A 17,858-nucleotide genomic window follows, 5' to 3' on the forward strand; every position below is an offset into this window, starting at 1 on the left:
TGGGATACCTGGGGAAAGGTTAAGGTAAGAAAGTAGAAGTGTAGGGAGTTAAAGTTACCAGGACTGGGATTAGAACCAATAGACTACAAGGGCCTGGCCTGAAGAACTGAGGCTCGGGGGTAACTTCAGTTTAATTGATCTTAATTTATTAAAAGACAATGCCCAAAGCCTGCAGAACAGGGAAGCAATGCTGGCACAGAGGCTGGGACTGGAGCCAGAGCTACAGGGGAGCTGAAAAGGTAGATGGGGAGAGGGAAAATGGCACCAAGGGAAAGTGTGGGTGTTAAAGAGGGGCTCTGGATGTGCGGAGCCAAAGAATGGCTCTGGGGCAGCTAGAGAAGTTTCAGGGAGTGGCAGTAAGTGCTTGGAGCTGGAGAAAGGCTCCAGCTGCTGGAGAAAACTGCAGGACAGCCACAAGGAGCTGGGAAGCTGCAGGGCAGGGGATGACTGCAGAAGGTGCGGGGGAAGCCTAAAAACAGAGAGACAGACAGAGGAAAACTACAGGAAAAGCAGCAGGAGAGGCTGAAAGGTGGCGGGGCAGCAGGAAAGCAGAGAAAGGCAACAGAAAGTCATAGGGAAAAGGCAGTAGGAGCATGGGAAGCAAGGGGGACAGCAGAAAATCACAGGAAAAGTGCCAGGAGAGACTGAAAGGTGGCAGGGGCAATGGGAAAACAGAGAAAGGCAACAGAAAGTCACAGGGAAAAGGCAGTAGGAATTGAGAAGAAATCAGGAAACTAGTGGAGAGGGGTGGGGGCTAGAGCTGAGAGAGAGAGATAGGGAGAATGAGGCTGGAATTTAAGATAAGGAAGGGACTGGGATTTAGTAAAACATGGCCCAACTCGGGGTTGCAAATGACAGTGGTTTTATCGAACAGGGGAGATGGTGACACAATGTCTTATTGGTTCCCTTGCACCCACACACACCCACACACACACACACACTCACTCACTGGCAGCAGGGGTTAGAGAGGCTTGGTGCAGGGGCTGAAGTCCACTGAAGTCCAGGGAGAGAGAGAGAGAGAGAGAGTCCAAATTGGAGGAGGAGGTGTGCAGGTAATATCTACCTATCCAGGCTGGAAAGGGATCCTTGTCCAATAAATGTTGTCCAGAGGGGGGATCACTGGCAGGGACTCTGGGTGGATAGGTATGGTATGGTGCTGGTTCAGATGGAGAGGGCATCCCACTGGGTCTTTCTTCACTGTCCCTTTTTATAGGTGCAGACCTTGTGTGACCCTAGTGACAGGAGGCATGCCTGTAATGGTGAGAGTTGCTGGTTCTGCGGGGTCTTTTGTCTGTCAAATGCTGGTCTTGTCTCTGTTCCTGGGTGAGGTCCATAGTTCCTGGATGAATCAATGCGAGGTGATGGCCCAGTCATTACAATCCATTTAGTAGAGGCTTACTATGATTGTACTTCAATCATTCCCAATCATTCTCATTCATCGGGGAACCAATTTACATGAGGGGGGGTATGTGACTCATACAGTTGCAATGTGGGATGCCCAGGCAAAGGACACAAGATGGAGGCTTGGCATATAAAATGGAAATTTTACATGACTTTGGTTCACTTACAAACACAGGCCTAAACCATACAATATCCATATGAAACAATAAAAATCAATGCAAACCTAGTAATTATACAGTATAAAACAGTGGCTATCAAAAACCAAAAATTTGCTACCAAAATAAAAATGTTTAACGCTTATCCTAAGTCTGAACTCACTTATATAGGTAATAGAGAGGGAGATCAGAAATGGTTGGGGCAGGGGAGGGAATGCATTTTAAAATAAATTTTAAAAAAAGAAAGGAAAATCTAGGGGTTTTGCTATACTGGTGCACTTCCAGTTTTGCCACGGAGCATGCGGGGGGGACCCCCTGCACTCCTGTGAGATGCTTCATCCACCCCATCATTGCAGCATTAACAAGCCAAACCTGGTACCTCGAGGTTTGTAGAAAAAACATCTAAAGCGGTGTCTATGGCCAAATCGCTGATTCTCCAAATCAGCATCGAATCTTCAGATTAGGATTTGGCCAAGTTGAATCGAGACAGTGATCCAAATCAAAAAATTAAATAACTGTCTCCAATTCTGGCGGAATCTGAATTGAATACTGCCCATTTTGCACACACCTAGAATGCGGCATGCCAGTTATAAAAATCCAGGTTACCTGATACAGGGGTTTTCCTCTGGATGCAGAGCGTGGGGGTGGGGGGTGGCAGCATGCAAGCTCCCCCCGCTCCCCCCATGTCCAGCTGGATATTCTGGTTAATAGAAATGCTGGCTACTAAAATGCCAGTTAACACAGGTGTTTCTGTACTTAAAATGTGGTTGTTTTATAGTTGAAGAAAACAAATATCTTCCCTGTATGAGGTTGTCTTATTTCCCTGGTTAAACACACTATTGAATCTAGGAAATTAGGTTAACAGAATAAGGACAGATGGGAGTAAATTAATTCTAAGACTACTTTATTGAACTGCAGCCATTACAGATGTGTCTGCTGCAGTGACACTAACATTTTCCCAGTTTAACTTTCTTTACAAATCAGTCTTACATCATCTAGTGACTGAACAGAGAATTGCCACATAGGTTTTATTTGTTATTTAATGCCAGCTGACTCTGCTTCATGTACAGACCCCAAATCACAGCTTTCCTGTGCATCCTGTGAAAGTTCACATGCTTAAAGATGATCAAGATATGCAAAAAAGTCCAGGGATAAGGAAGAGATAGTATAGGCACATATCCAGGACCCTAACTCCCGCAGTAATGTGAAAACTTCCATGTATTTAAAGAAAAAATTCATTTCTAGCCTCAATGGCTACAAAAGGGCACCAAGCCATGTTTTTAGTGTTAGGTGGTGCAATGACATCTGACTGAGTCTGCAGACAGCCAGAAACAGTAGTTCTGAGATGTGAACTGCTCAATAAGTTCAAGTTTTTAATCCTGAGACCATCTGTTCTGAGAATCCTCCCATCCTACCTTGTGGCATCAGTAGATGGTGCCCCTTTGTTTCCTGGAGTGCAGGGCTCTATTAGACTGGTGTAGAAGCACACATAGGGTTGATTTCATCTCAGTTCAATCCTCCAAGACAGTCCTCAAGCTGCCTCAGAACTGAGAGGGAAGAAGGGTTAGGCCCACCCTACCCAAACAGGAGAGGTAGTAGCCCATCTCTGCAACCCAAAGGAGTTGCTTGAGAGGGGTACTTGGGGTCAAGAGATGTATTCCTAGGTACTTGGATGTTCATTGTTCAACCCCAGCATTGATATGGGCTAAGCATGCACCACAGACTTCTACTGGTTTAGCTATATCAATAAGAGCAATGATATAGTATACCAACATTCACATAACCAGTAAAATTCCTCTTGTGTGGACAGTGATAATATTACCTACTTGTGTAATTTTATTTTAATTGTTATATCCGAGAGGAAATAGTAGCTTATGGAATTATGTGAGAACCTTTGCTTTAACTTTCCCCTCCTCTGCTCCCCTCCAAAAAAAATTGAGTCCTTATAGTTGTGTAGCCTCTTTCAAGCATGCTGAAATCAAACAGTCGAAAAGATAGACTTACAGTTCACTGCTTTGGAAATGTCACAATTTTAAGCGTATTGGATGATTTGTTTTGTAGTGGTATTTATTTGTGGGGGGGGTTCTTTCTGAGAGATTTGATTTGTGATTTTCTGATAGTTGAGATTGGCAGTCCTGAATAACTGAGAATGTTGCCAAAAATAATGAAGACTGAATAACTGCTGATCAGGAAGATTTCATATGAAAATTTCCAATAAATATTTCCTGTTGTATTCTTTCCATTAAAAATATATTTGACAAAAAATTTACAATAAACTCTGAAGTTCAGTCTTTCAGCAAAAAAAATCCTCAAAATCGCTAGAAGAGAACACAGTAGTCATGACACAGTAGTTAGAGATCAAAAACTCAGAGAACACAAATTATACATTTTTGTTATTGCATATGTTAACAATGAAGATGCTATAGCTGGGCTGCTGTTGCTATATGCATGTACTAATGATTGGGGGGGAAAAGTGAGTAATGAGCTGGGAAAATTTGCAGATGACACAATTATTTAGGTTATACCAGAATGAGGAAAATTATAAAGAATTTGGGAAAGACCTGAATAAACTAAGCAAATGAGTAACATTATGGCAGAGGAAAATTAGTGTTAACAAATGCAAAGTACTGCACACTAGAGGGAATATTTTTTGGTACTTACATACCTGACTGAGTTTCAAATTTTATGTATCAGCTCAGAAACAAGATCTAGAAATCGTTGTACAGAACTCGGTAAAAATTGTCAAGAAAGCAAACAAAATCTTTGGCTGCTTAAGGAATAAAATAGAGAAGAAGAAGAAGAATATGGAAAATATTATATTATAATGCAATAATATAAACCCATGCCATGTTCTCCACGTTCTCACCTGGAACCAAGTGGCAAGTTGTGATGGCCCTGAGTCAAAGCAAATATAACACAAATAAAGCTGATTCAGAAATGAATTGTCAGTGAGAATTATTGAGATATGTTAAAACTCTTATAAAATGAGGCTAAAATGATTAGGTTTGTTTGCATAAGAAGAGACATGCATTACAGGTAAGGGTCTCAGTTCTCTGGTCCTCTCAATTTTAGGAACTGGTTTCTTCTGCTTTTTATTTTTTCAAGGTTGACTTTATAAGGAAAGGAGCAGAAGATAAAGGGTGAAATCCTGGCCCCACTGAAGTCAATGGGAGTTTGCTATAGATTTCACCCTTTTGAAAAAATGAACATTGAGATTTCCTTTATACCACTATATGAGAAGTCCTATTATGAAGGATAACCTGAACCTCAGTGAGTGCTTTAAGCTCATCAGGAGCTTGCTGTAGATCTGAAAGTAGGTAGGAGTTAAACCAGCAGCTGTTATCAACGGCTCAGACAATGGGAGCCAGCATTTTGCTCTCAGGGCTTGTAATTACTTTCATTAATGCACTCCAGTTATGCAGGATCCAATTTCTCATAGCTAGTTTTTATTTTTCCATGATGATCTCAACCTGTCTGCTCTACATACATCAGAGATATCATATACAGATTTCTGTATCACCACTGTAATATTTTGGTATCATTAGACTTGACTTCTGTTTTTCTAGTGTTTGCTTTTGGTTTTGAGGGAGTTTTTATGTTCTCCAACATTTCCAGACCTTTTTATATTGGAATTTTGTAAGGTAAAGTGTTAAGGTCTGTGGCTCTAGTTAGCTTCCTGTATTATCAAACGCACTTAAACTGTTTTAGGACAAGTTAGGCCAGTTCTCCCATTCCTTTGCTCTGCTTTAGTGCTCTATCATATCCTAGGTAGTAAGGGTTGTAAGTTTATTCACTTCATATTCATATTGTTTCCATTTTTCCACCTCTGAGGCCTGCTTTTGCTTGGATGCAGGAAACCTATAAAGTCTGACATCGTCAAAAGAAATTACAATGAGCCTTTCCCAGCATTGCACTTCAGAGGTGTTAGTGTTTTCCTTAATAGCTCTTGTTTTCAAAGGTTAGTGATTTGGTATGAAAATGCCCTCCAAACCTAAAGCATTAGGGTTCCCATGAGACTGGGCGTAATAACAACCTCAAACTCAGTAGTGTGTGTCATGGGTGAACCTTTACTGCTCCTGTGGAGCTCAGTATCTCAGACAGGCAAAGTCCCCTTCTCAGCCTTCCCCACCCCCTTGGCTCCCTCATATCCGGGGAGCATGTAAGAACTACTACACCACTTCATGGTTCTGTTTGGCTTACTTTTACTGTACCTAACCTCTCTGCAGGCTGATGAATAGGAGTGATGAGGTTTTCTTCCTCCTAGCCCTCTGTGTGGTGCCATTATACCAAAGGAAGCAGAGAGGGAGCCATCCCTATGTTTGCCTAAGCCCAGGGCCTGCAAGGACTCCTGATGCATCTTTTCTTCACACCATCAAGGGAAGACCAAGTATGGTCTGGCTCTAATTTAGAGTCAGATTTTTCTGAGGCAGCCTGTGACATGGATGGGGGATGGGGATACAAATAGACAAGGAATAACTGTAACCCCATGACCTTCCAAAGTTGTGGGCCCTGTTTCCTTTGCATCATGATCTATTAAGCTCTCAGCCCCTTTGATGTGGGAGGTCAGTGGCATACTGGGGACTCTGAGAAGGGGTCTTTTTTATTTCCTGCTGCATTGTAGTGTAGTAGCCCATGATAAACAAAAACAGGTTTTTTAAGTCATTTTTTACTTTGACCAAGTGCAGACATAACACTTTTTCTAGTCTAGATGGTTAGAAACCAATCTATGCCTGTAAGAAAACAGAAGTTCAAGGGCTGGGAGGGGAGCAGTGCCAGTGGCACACTCTGCATTTCTGACCAGAGGGGCACAGAGTGTCCCTGCTCTGTCCTGAGCCCCAGGACTCGGTACTGCACTGGTTCTGGGAAGGGCTCACAGGATTTTGCCCTTTCTCTCCCTCGGTAGCCAGTGCCGAATTCCTGGCTGACGCCACTTCTGTGCAGATGCAGAGCTCTGTTTCCCAGGGAGACAGGAGGGGCAGCCATGCCCTTGCAGCTGCAGAGAAGCAGCTTTAGCCATGAATTTGGCACTGGCTACCGAGGGGAACATGCTGCAAGCCCTTCCTGGAGCCACTGCAGTGCAGTGTCCTGGGCCTTGGGACAGGAGAGAGACACTCTGCCCTGCGGGATGGGATGAACACCTTGCTGGGGTCATTTGACCCCAGTACTCTTTCCTGCCACGGCAGGGGGTCGGACTCGATGATCTGCTCAGATCCCTTCCAACCCTAGAAACTATGAAACTACGAATATAGAGTGAACCACTGGCACCCCTTCCCCCTAGCAGCTCATGAGCCCCACTCCCCCTTGCCGCTGTCCTTCTTGAGGTGGATCCCCACACTCTCAGCCCTGACAAAGCCCAGGGACACCCATGCAACTGAGCAGGGTGAGCATGTGCCTCCCTCACCTGGCTGCCAGCTGCCTAAGAGATGAGAAGGCAGCAGAAGGAGGCTTGTGCCTGACAGCCAAACAGGGATGGCACAATTGTTCAGCTGCATTTGGCTGCCTTCAGTAATGTCTGGCACACTGGGAGGTATGTGGGAGTGCCTTCGGTCTTCTGGCCTCAGCCAGTGCAGGCTTCTGCCAGCCCCCGCAAAGTGAGCAGTGAACATGAGTTCAGTTCGCTAACAGTCCAATCTACGCAGCTTAGAGGAACCTGCATAGATTGGATCAATTCTGCCATGGGTTTTTTAGCCATTTTTGTTTCATTTTCACTTGAAATGTAGCTCTGTCCTCCAGGCTAAAATTGTGTAGGTGATCAATCCCGAACACACAGTTTGACTTAAGGCCTTAGATTATATAACAACTAGAATTGTTAGCAGGCTATAGATTTTGATTGAATTATGTTGCACTAAACTTGTATGGAAAGATTCTCAAGGTTCTGGTGTTCAAACTGCAACCATCAAAATAAGGAGCACTCATGTTTTAATACCATGTAAAGTAGGGTAAAGTTCTTTTACACATAATTCAAAATGCTAACTTTAGTATCTGCAAGTGCCTAAAAGCTTGTTTGTATTTCCACTGATATTGGAATGCTTCCCAGGTACTGTACAGAGTCTGTCATCAATGTAATTAGACTGAGATTTTCAAAGTATCCTGAAGGACCTGGATGCCCACTTCTCTTTGAATTTGAATGGGAGTTTGTGGCCTAACTGCCCTTAGATTCTTTGACAATCTTTCCCTTCATTACATTAATTGCCATTTCAACATGCTTTCAAAGACCATGATCTTTAAATTTATATTGACATTCAGTCTCTTATCCACTTCAATGCATGTGTGTTTTTCTTTCTTCCTGGGAGTATAAATTAATTACGAAGTTTCATTTTACCAGGTTTACCAGATACACCACTTTAATTTTTTTTAAGTAGGCATTAGTCAGTTATACTAGCTTTTCATTAACTAACAGTCGCTAAAAATATTTACAGCTAACTTTTTTTCTCTCCATCAATTCTCTTCCCAAAAACATTTTTATTGGCTTTCAACAAAAAAACTCAATCACAGCTGGGATCCCAATGACCTTGGTATGTTTTTAATTGCATCATTTGGTTTGGTACCTACTCCTACACAATTCCTTTTAAAAGTCCTAATTAGAATGATCTTCAAGCAGCAAAAATAAAAATGATTAGCTAACAGCATACCTGCAGATCTAAGGGAAATATTTACTAGGTTCTTAATTTTAGATATGAATTTTCTGTGCCAAATCTAATAGTTCATCTCTAAGGAAATTATATGGTACCTTTTCCTTACGAAGCTAGCATTTTACAACAATTATCAACTGTGACCTCAATTTTAGAATTGAGAATATTATAATCTTAAACCCCTTGGCACACATTGCAGTTATGGTGCAATTGAAATGTTGATCATGTAAAAATAGTAACGTTTCTATATGCACAACCAATTTATGGCACCATAAAATGGCAATCCAGCCATGAAAATATTGTACAAAACATGTGGAGTATCTTTGTGGCTGGTTTGTTAGTGTTATATATTGAACATGTAGCCCTGTGAGACCCAAGTTTGTCCCAGGGCTAAGGCCAACAATTACCCCAAACAGCCCCACATCTTGCATCAGATCTGGGATGTCCCTGCATCTCAAACCAGCCTGCAGGACAGCCTTGGATCTTGAACTGGACCCAGGGCTGCCTAGTGCTGGGGCAAGAATCAACTGATTTTCATCCCTGGATCTGGGGAAAAGCTGCAGATCAGGCTGGGGGCAGCTATATAGTGGCATCATTGGGATCAAAGGAATTTTATGCCACATCCCAAACATCCCAGTTCCTGCCATGCATGTCACCATTTTTTTAAAGTCTAGAGGGGCCTCAAAGATATGCCATTGAACTAGACATAAACTGCAGAATATTTTTCCAATACTTATATAGAAAGATTCTTCCTTTACCAGATCAGGTGATAGGAACTGTGAAGTTTTGATTTTTTTTAACAGATATTTTGGTACTTTAATCCCATAATGGACAGGTATTCTATTTGATCCTTCAAGATTTGCAGATTCACTCTTATGTTGTCCATGCAGCAAAGGAAAAATGAAATACCTGTTTGGGAATTATATTTTAATATACAGTACAGGCATTTATTTCAGGTATCATACCTCATTCAGCAGCATTACACCTGTTAGGAATGATTGCAGTTTAGTAGATTTTTACTTAATAACCTACGGCATAACAGGATTATAGAAAAGAGAAATCCACATATATTTAACAGTTAAAGAACTGATTCATCTACCTTCACTGCAGTTATCTGGAGGTGATGCCTGTAATGTTCAGTATTGATTTACTCTCTGACAATTAACATTTTATGGTTGGATTGCTGGAAACTGAGCTGAAGGAACTGAAAAGTAGATACAGTATGACCCCAGTAATCCACAAATAACAGAGAAGGTATAATTCATTCAGGTAACTGAGGATTTAGAAATTGGGAATGATGAGAGACTGTAGAGTTCACTAATTTTCAGAAAGGAGATTTTTTCCGGCAATGTTGTCTTTGATTATATTTATATTTATAGAGATAATAATAGGGAATTGCTACTTTTTAAATAGATTTGACATGTTCTTAGGCACAATATTTATTTCATTACACAGGTTAAGTGTATACATATATGACGTAATGATGTGTACTATGGTATGGTATAAGTTTTTTTATTGATGTGAGTTTAGGAATCCATTCTAAACTTATTACTGTGAATTTAAAAACCATGCATGTATTTAACAGGATATATTTGCTCATATTCATAAATATTATTCTTTTTCATAATTATAGGATTACCAGCCTGCCCTTTCTCCTCTCCCCCACTCCCTACAGACACTGCCTTCAAACCCTCTATATAGCAATAATCAGAGTCCTTGCCATGCTGAGTTTCCTAACATGACATGAAGTTGTACAGCTCCTTCAGTGTTAACTCTCTGGGCAAGATCCTTAAGTCTTGCTCTACCTGTATTATAAAACAATATTGGTTCATATGCAACCAGGAGTTTTTGTTCATTTATAGGGGGAAGGGGTATACGTTTTTAATACTAATATGATAAAATACCTGAATACCATCTGCAATCAGCAAATGTAATATAGGAAGAATCTGAGAGCAGAACCTCAAAAACTAGTCACTTGCTGCTGTTCTGCATATATGTTTTAGGGTTCAAAGTATGTACAAAGCTGGAAATTTAGTGTTTGGGGGGCGGGGGGAAGAAGACATTGATTTCCCCCCCCCCCCACAGGTATCATTTCTACAGTCTGTTCCATAGAACTTAGCTAAATAGCAAGATTTCTTTTCCTTCAGTTCTCAGAACACCTAATGGGTAGGGCCTGGTTTAAATCACAATTTCAAATTTTTCCCAAAATGACTACTCTCTGTCAGATCTCTCAGTCTTTATCCTTAAGGGAAATTTACAAAGCACCTTCAAAAGACATGCCCATGAACTCAACTTCATCACAGAAAAATGTGCCTCTACAGAAAAATGTGGGTTTCTGTCTTTGGATTTCTTGTATGCATTCATCTGTGACCGCAGGTTCTGGCTTGTCTCTCCCATGTACCTACCATCTGAGGAGGTTGTGCACTGGATGAAGTATATCATGTTTTTTGATGTGCAGGTGTATATCACGTTCTTTGATGTCCAGGGATGGTGATGGTTTTGTTTTCTGGTATAGATATTGTGGGGGTTGTGGAGATGTATTGACACATTTTGCATCTCTTTTCTAGGCGTGGTTTGGATTCATTGGTGGTGATTTGGGCTGTGGGAAGTTTACTTCTGATGATGAGTCTTGCCAGATTTGTAGCCTGTTTAAAGGCTAGCATAGGTGGATCAGGAAAGATCTCTTTTAGTTTCAGGTCTTTTTCAAGTATCGGTTGACATTGTTTAAGGATTTTCCTTACTGGTTTAACGGAAGGATGGTAGGTCAATGCTAGTGGAGTATGAGACATGGGGGGGGAGGTTCTTGTAATGAAGTAATTGCCAACATGGAGTCTACATGGCTTTTTCAAAGGTGTGGTCTATTTCTCTGGAGGACTGTCCCTGTTGTATGAGGGCTCTTTTGAGATTTCTAAGTTGGAGATCTCATATGTTTCTCTCAGAGTAGATACAGTGGTATTTGAAGGCTTGGCTGTATATGACAGCTTTTTTAGTGTGTTTTGGATGGTTGCTATTTCTGTGTAGATATGTGTTCTGGTCTGTAGGTTGTCTATAGATGGAGATTTGTATTATACCATTGTGGATGGTGACCATTGTATCTAAGAAAAAGATGTTAGTATTGGAGTACTCCAGAGATAGTTGGATGGAGAGGTGTTGGTTGTTGAATTGTTGGTGGAAGTCTCTCAGAGCATCAAAGTTAACTGTCCATATCATAAAAATGTTGTTTATATATAGAAGGTAGAGTGAGGGTTTGATGGTACAGTTCCCAAGAAAGGTTTCTTCCAGCGAGGCCATAAATAGATTAGCATATTGTGGAGCCATTTTAGTGCCCATAGCTGTGCCCTTAATTTGAAGGAAGTGTTGATTAAAAGTGAAGTTGTTGTGTGTGAGGATGAATTCTATACGTTTGGAGATCTCTTCTCGTATATATTCAGGGCGTGTTTTTTTTTCCTCTCTGTACTTTTTTTTCCTCTCTGTACTTATGGTATTTCATACACAAACAAACGACCAAATAAAGTTACTATTTTTTTAAATATTTCTCTAGTGCAGGGGTGTCAAACATTGCCTGTGGGCCTGCTGCAGAATCCAGGACCCATTAGCCCTGCTGGCATGGCTGTCAGTGGCAAGTTTGGCTTGCCATCACCCTTTGACTCATTCCTTCTGACCCCTTTCTGCTGCCACCACCAATGAACCCTTCACCACCACTGCTGCTACCACTGTGGTGGCCACTGCAATAGCCCTTATGACCTGGGTGGGATCCAACCTGCAAGGAGCCCTGCAGTCCAGATCCAAGTCAAGGCTACAGAGGAGTTTGACACCCTGGCCTTGAGACATAAAGCAAGCTATTCTAAGTGGAGGCAAGTCCTGACTTATCAAAGTCTGTGTTTAATTCCATGACTGTTGTATATATTGTTAACTTGAGCTAATGCATATTGGTACATTCCCGCAAACTGCAGGATGGATAATAAGAACTAGGGTTGCATAAAACCCCTATTGGCCAATGCACTCTGTATATACATCACTAATGCTGTTATTTGTTGGGACAGGATAATGAAGAGATCTTTTATAATTGAACTGATTTTACAACGTTTATGTAATAAAGCAATTAAACTTACATTTCCTTTTTTCTGAACATAACATTTCCTTGCTTATATATCTTAAACCCACATAATCCCTTATTAATGTAATGCACCAAATCTCCTTTATGCAGTTATTAAATGATGATCCTGACCCCCACATTCCTGCAAATAAGTGGCACAGGATCAAGCCCTGACTGTGATTTCACATTTCACCTTAATGAATGTGATTTTCTAAGAATTGTTTCATACCTTTCATTTCATTGCTAGAAAGCAAGAAAGAATGAAGTGCCACCAGTGCCAAATGCTGTTGCAATGGCAGGGAATTGATTGAGTTTGATATGCCCAAATGCAAGCAGTCAATACGTTATATTGCAGAAGAAGAAAGTCTCCAGATCCCTACCAATTTCACCTGAAGAAAAATTCCTTCCTCACCTGTAAGCCATAAGCATCAGATAGCATCTGAGATAAAGGATATGTACCGCCTCAGAGCACCGGTCTACCACATTCAGTTTCCTGTCTGCTGCTGCAGCCAATTTCTGATGCTTCAAAGGAAGGTGATAAAAAAAAGAATACACCTCACCAATTATGTATTGGAGGAAGGAGGAATCCTTCTCAACTTCTCCAGGCAATAGTGAAGGCAGTCATATCATTACATCCTAGGAACGAAGGGGATATCTAAACTCCTAAATTAACAGATTCTACGGCCAGAAGAGGTTCTCATGCCACACAACCCTGTGCATACAGGTCCTAATTTCTCACCCATCCTGAATTAAAGCATATCTTTTACAAAGAGGTCTAATTTAATTTCAAAGCCTCTAAGAGAGACTGTGAGTTTACCACATCCTCCTGTTTAATTATGTTCTCACAGCCAAGGAAATTGGGTGTTACTTTCAATGTTGGATTTGTCAAACTTCAGTTTTTACTATTTGATTTTGTTATGCCATTGTCAGCTAAATTGAAAAGCTCCTAACCATCAAATCTCTTAGTTATGTGTAACAAACTCTATGGTCTCATGTGGTCAGTCATTTGCTAGGCTTTTTATAAATTAAATAAGATGAGGCCCTTAAGGTTTTGTTTATTAGCCTCCCTCTCCCTCTCTCCCATTTTTGTGGCTCTTTGAGCACTCCCCAGTATTTCCATATCCCTCTTGAAGTGGTGACACCGCAACTAGTCACAGTAGCAGTTGTACCAGTACGACATGTAAAAAAATGATTGCCTCTCTACTTCTAGTTGATATTCTCCTCTCAGCATTGGTACTTTTTGCCACAGCATTTCACCGAGTGCTCACGTTGAGGCGATTATCCGTTCGGAGCCCTAAATCCTTTCTCTAGGTTACTGTTTTAGAAAGCAGGATTTCTCATCCTTTGGGAACATAGTTGTTACCTTTGCATTTGATGTCTAGATTTATAACCTTGAAAATGTTCTGAAATTTTTTTGTTGGACTGTGAGCATTTAATTAGGTGAACCAGATCATTCTGTAACAGCAAGTGTTCTCCTCTTAATTTACTGAATCTCAGTTAGATTTGTTTCATAAATTACTTTCTACCAAGCTGGTACTGCATTGTTACATTTTCACTGAGAAAACTTGGATTACGATTCCTGTTAACAAACCCAAGTCAATTCTAGACCCAGACAGAAGCTGCTCTATCAGACTATGTCCGCAAATACTGGGTGTAGTCTTAAAGATGTTGCACAGCCTTAATTTCCATGGAAGTATTTAGGAACAAAGGTCATTCAGCAGCAGGGAGGCAGTTACACTTCACAGGTTTCAAACTTTAATCTGACATTTCTGTGATTCTGACCATGGGAGAAAAGCCTGAACATTGGGAATTTCCTGTTTTATCTGAATGAATAGGAACAAAAAAAGACTACAGAAAATTCAGCAAGGAACAGGGTGAGTGGGTGTAAAGTATCATTATTTTTGAGAGAAGATATTTTGAAATATTTTTCTGATGTGTTTCTGCAATGCTAGCCCTGTTGAATTTGCCTGCTGTTTTTACATACACTTCAAGTCATTACCACTGGAAAATCAACACTGACCTTTGACTATGCAGATGTCTCTAGGAGACATCAGCATTTGCTATTTCTTAGACTGGGATATAACTGAACTCTCATATACCCCCTGTGCAGAAACTCATATGCCCCCTGTGTGTTGACATTTTAAGAGCAAACACCGTATCTCATAGTTGAAATATTGGAATTAATAAAATTATTGTCTCTTGTTTTTTCTTTGTACTCTGTTTAATGCTTATAGTTCTAGAAAATATCAATGTATAGGGAGAGGACTTACCTTCTACGATCAGCCTCAAACCACACTAATACTCCATTGGCATAGGGAGAGCCAGGGGGACCAACCATTAGTCTTGAGTCAATTATACAAATGTTATGGTACTTTTTCTTGTCAAGGAAAGCCAATTCACTCTGCACTGCTGCTGTAAGAAAGTGTAGCAAGCTTTCACCTTTCCATCTGATTAGTGTTTCTAAGCAATGTGGAGTAGGTGACAGGACCACAGCTTTTCCTTCTACCTTTTTTTCACTCCCTTTGGAGTAGGTAACGTCACAACTCAAGAGGAGCACAGGGAAGTACAGAGTAGGCAATTGTGGCAGGAGTAATAGTAATAGTTATAGTAATAGTAGTATGACAACCAGGTGAACGAAATATTCAGAATATCTCATCACAAGCGCTGGAGTTGATGTTTAGTGTTTGTTGCCCTGTTTGTAAATATCCTTAGTTTTGTGATCTATGTGGAGTGAGTAGAAGGTAAGTGGAGTGAATGATGTTTCAAATTTCTAAAAGTTTCTGTCTTTCAACTTGTCAACACACGCGTAAATTTTATATAATTACTTGAGCTTCCTAGAAATACAATACAGCCCCAAACGGGAAACTCCACACTGATCTTTTGAAACAAAAGATGGCATTTCATGTAAATTGTGCTACTTTTTTTCTGCCTGCATCATCAACAAGATTTCCCACATAACCATAAGCAAATATACCAAAAGGTTAGTACCTGGAATTAACATATTTATCTCTGCTTTTACATTCCACATTTTCCTATTCATTGCTCGTAAGTCATTTTTTCATAATCTTTGTGTTACTTTGCTAGATCAAAAATTATTTAGCTGTTTCTCAATTATATGCATCAGAAAAATGAAAATAAAGATTAGAAAAAAGAATTGCTGGATTCAGGTTTCTATGATGTGTCTGGTTCTGTGAGCCTATATCTTCTTTAAAGAAATATATATGTATATTTCTTCTTTGAAGAAGAAATATATGAGTAATGCTTTGCCTCTCAGAATATGAATTTTTTTACAAACTGTAGCTAAATAAGTATGCAGTGGAGGATTCATATATAGAATTCAATGTAAGTTATATCCATGTTATACAGTTGTTTGAGGTTTCTTCCTCTTATTTTTTTCTGCCTAAATGAATTGTGTAAATTGTCCAATATAGACCTCTGGAATGAAACTCATAAACACTTAATATCAGTTCAGAAATCCAGCTTTCACTATAAGCATATATGGATACGATTAAATCCTCCAAAGGCATAGTTTTCCAACTACTCCATTAGTATTTTCAGTTTAATTTCCATTTTGATAGAAATGTAGGGCTAGAAGGGACACCAGAAAACCACTTAGTCCCATCCCACATCTTCTCCTTTCTAGACTGAACAAACCTAATTCCTTCAATCTTGTCTTGCAAGTCAAGGTTTCTGAACCTCTTATTGTTCTTGTTGCTTTACTCTGGATTCTCTCCAGTTTGTCTACTTCTGTTTTTTATATTCTTCTAATTGTGTATGGGATATAACATCATCAGTCTTGGCTATTTTACAGTGTATGTGGTTAACATCATTATGATGCTTCTCAATGGGCTTTTTCTTTTGCTTTGTTTTTCAGGTTGGCTTCATGAACTGGGGAAGCGTTTAGAGTCTCCTTACTATGGCAATAATACATTAGGAGGCCCATCAATCAGAAGTGCCTATATAGCTGCCCTGTATTTCACTCTCAGCAGCCTCACCAGTGTTGGGTTTGGAAATGTTTCAGCCAATACTGATGTAGAAAAGATATTTTCCATTTGCACAATGCTGATTGGGGGTAAGTATAGATGTTATACAATAAGTTGATAGAGGGTTTGAGAACACAGTCTAAAGATCATTTTAAACAACAATTAAAAACTAAAGTAAAACACTAATCCTAAAATGCAAGAGTTTGGACAAAAAACAAGATTTCTAAGACTCTATAGTTATGTTCTTTGTTAGCAAAATAGTGAACTGAAGAAATCCCATGTCAACTCTTTTGTTTTATAGTAAATCAACTAACAGTTGTCTTAAGATCTCAGTTTTCCACAGCAAGCGGGAAAGTAGTTTTGTGGATTTTTTGTTTGTTTGTTTTTTACCCAACTACTGTTTCAGAGTAGTACCAACATCAGAAGGTGGTTTTGCCAGTTGTTCTTCTTTTAATTTTTCCTGGTAATATTTTATTATTAATTTAAGAAAAATGCTCATTATTACTATTTGGAGAACAAAGAAATTAATACATCATACAAAGATGATTCAGCTTCACCTTCAGGGTGTGATACACCTGGTCTAGTGTAAGTGGTGCTATTGGAGAGATTGTTTTGCAGCTTTTCATACATTTACTTTCCTCTCCATTCTCCCCACTAAAAATGCTGACATTAAATCATAATACATATTTCCTATAACTCCAAGACAACACTCTGCAGATGAGAAGGCGAGACAAGTAAGTCATAATTAAAACTCTGTGCTCCTTATTGTTTCTCTGGCTATCTGGATTTGGTGGGAAGTATTTTCACCATCTAACTTTGCTCCAGGCCTAGTCTGCATTACTCTGGTTGTCAGTTCTGCACTGTAAACGTATAAAATTGACAACTAAATTGACAACTTGACACCCAGAGACTGGGGTACATATTGGATTCCCTGTAAGCTGTGAGCTCACACCATCCTGAGGTTATCAAAATAAAAAGAGAGAGAGAAAGAGGGAGGTCTGGTGAATTGTCAGGTTTTCTTCCTGGCCTGAAAACACATAGCTGTAACCCTAGTAAGTCAAGGAATTACACCTTATTAATTCAAGCACCATCAGTAATGTTACTTTAAATACAATTGTTAATTGTAATTAATTATTTAAAATGCATGTAATTATAATGTTAACATGTGATTATAATGGAAATATCAAGTATTTAACTTCTAAATGGTTCTGCTGCTCTATAGAACATTGTGGCAATGGAGCGTTGGAGTTTGATTCTTCTGGAGCTGTAGAGCTTCCAAAAACCTGGTAGCTTGGTAGAAATAAAGAGACTCTACATTGTACTTTATTACATATACATTTGATCAATAATACTTCTCTCCATTTCAGATATCAATATGGTATGGTCTAAGCAGCAGGGACTGCAATAATTAGAATGTATTAGTTAGTCACGAAAAGTGTCCTCAGACCTAATTCTCACTGCAGTTTATCATCTACTGAAATCAGAGTGAATCATTTGTATAATGCACAGTGCAGCAGAGAAAAGAGGCAAGCCACCAACCAGGTTATTAAGCCCTATAACATAATACCAAGTTAAGTAGCTAATTGATTCA

At 39.9% G+C, this 17,858-nt stretch overlaps 1 protein-coding gene across 1 annotated transcript in view; it reads left to right on the forward strand.

Annotated features, from left to right (window-relative positions):
- Window positions 1–17,858, forward strand: part of KCNH8 (potassium voltage-gated channel subfamily H member 8) — a 245,275-nt gene that overhangs the window by 170,197 nt on the left and 57,220 nt on the right. Inside the window, exon 8 of the mRNA XM_019532738.1 lies at window positions 16,159–16,356. Within this exon, the coding sequence (XP_019388283.1) occupies window positions 16,159–16,356 (198 nt within the window). The remainder of the gene's footprint in view (window positions 1–16,158; window positions 16,357–17,858) is intronic.

The sequence above is a fragment of the Crocodylus porosus genome, unplaced genomic scaffold, assembly GCF_001723895.1.
Source record: "Crocodylus porosus isolate Cpor-Errol unplaced genomic scaffold, CroPor_comp1, whole genome shotgun sequence".
In the NCBI taxonomy this organism is placed as follows: domain Eukaryota; kingdom Metazoa; phylum Chordata; order Crocodylia; family Crocodylidae; genus Crocodylus; species Crocodylus porosus.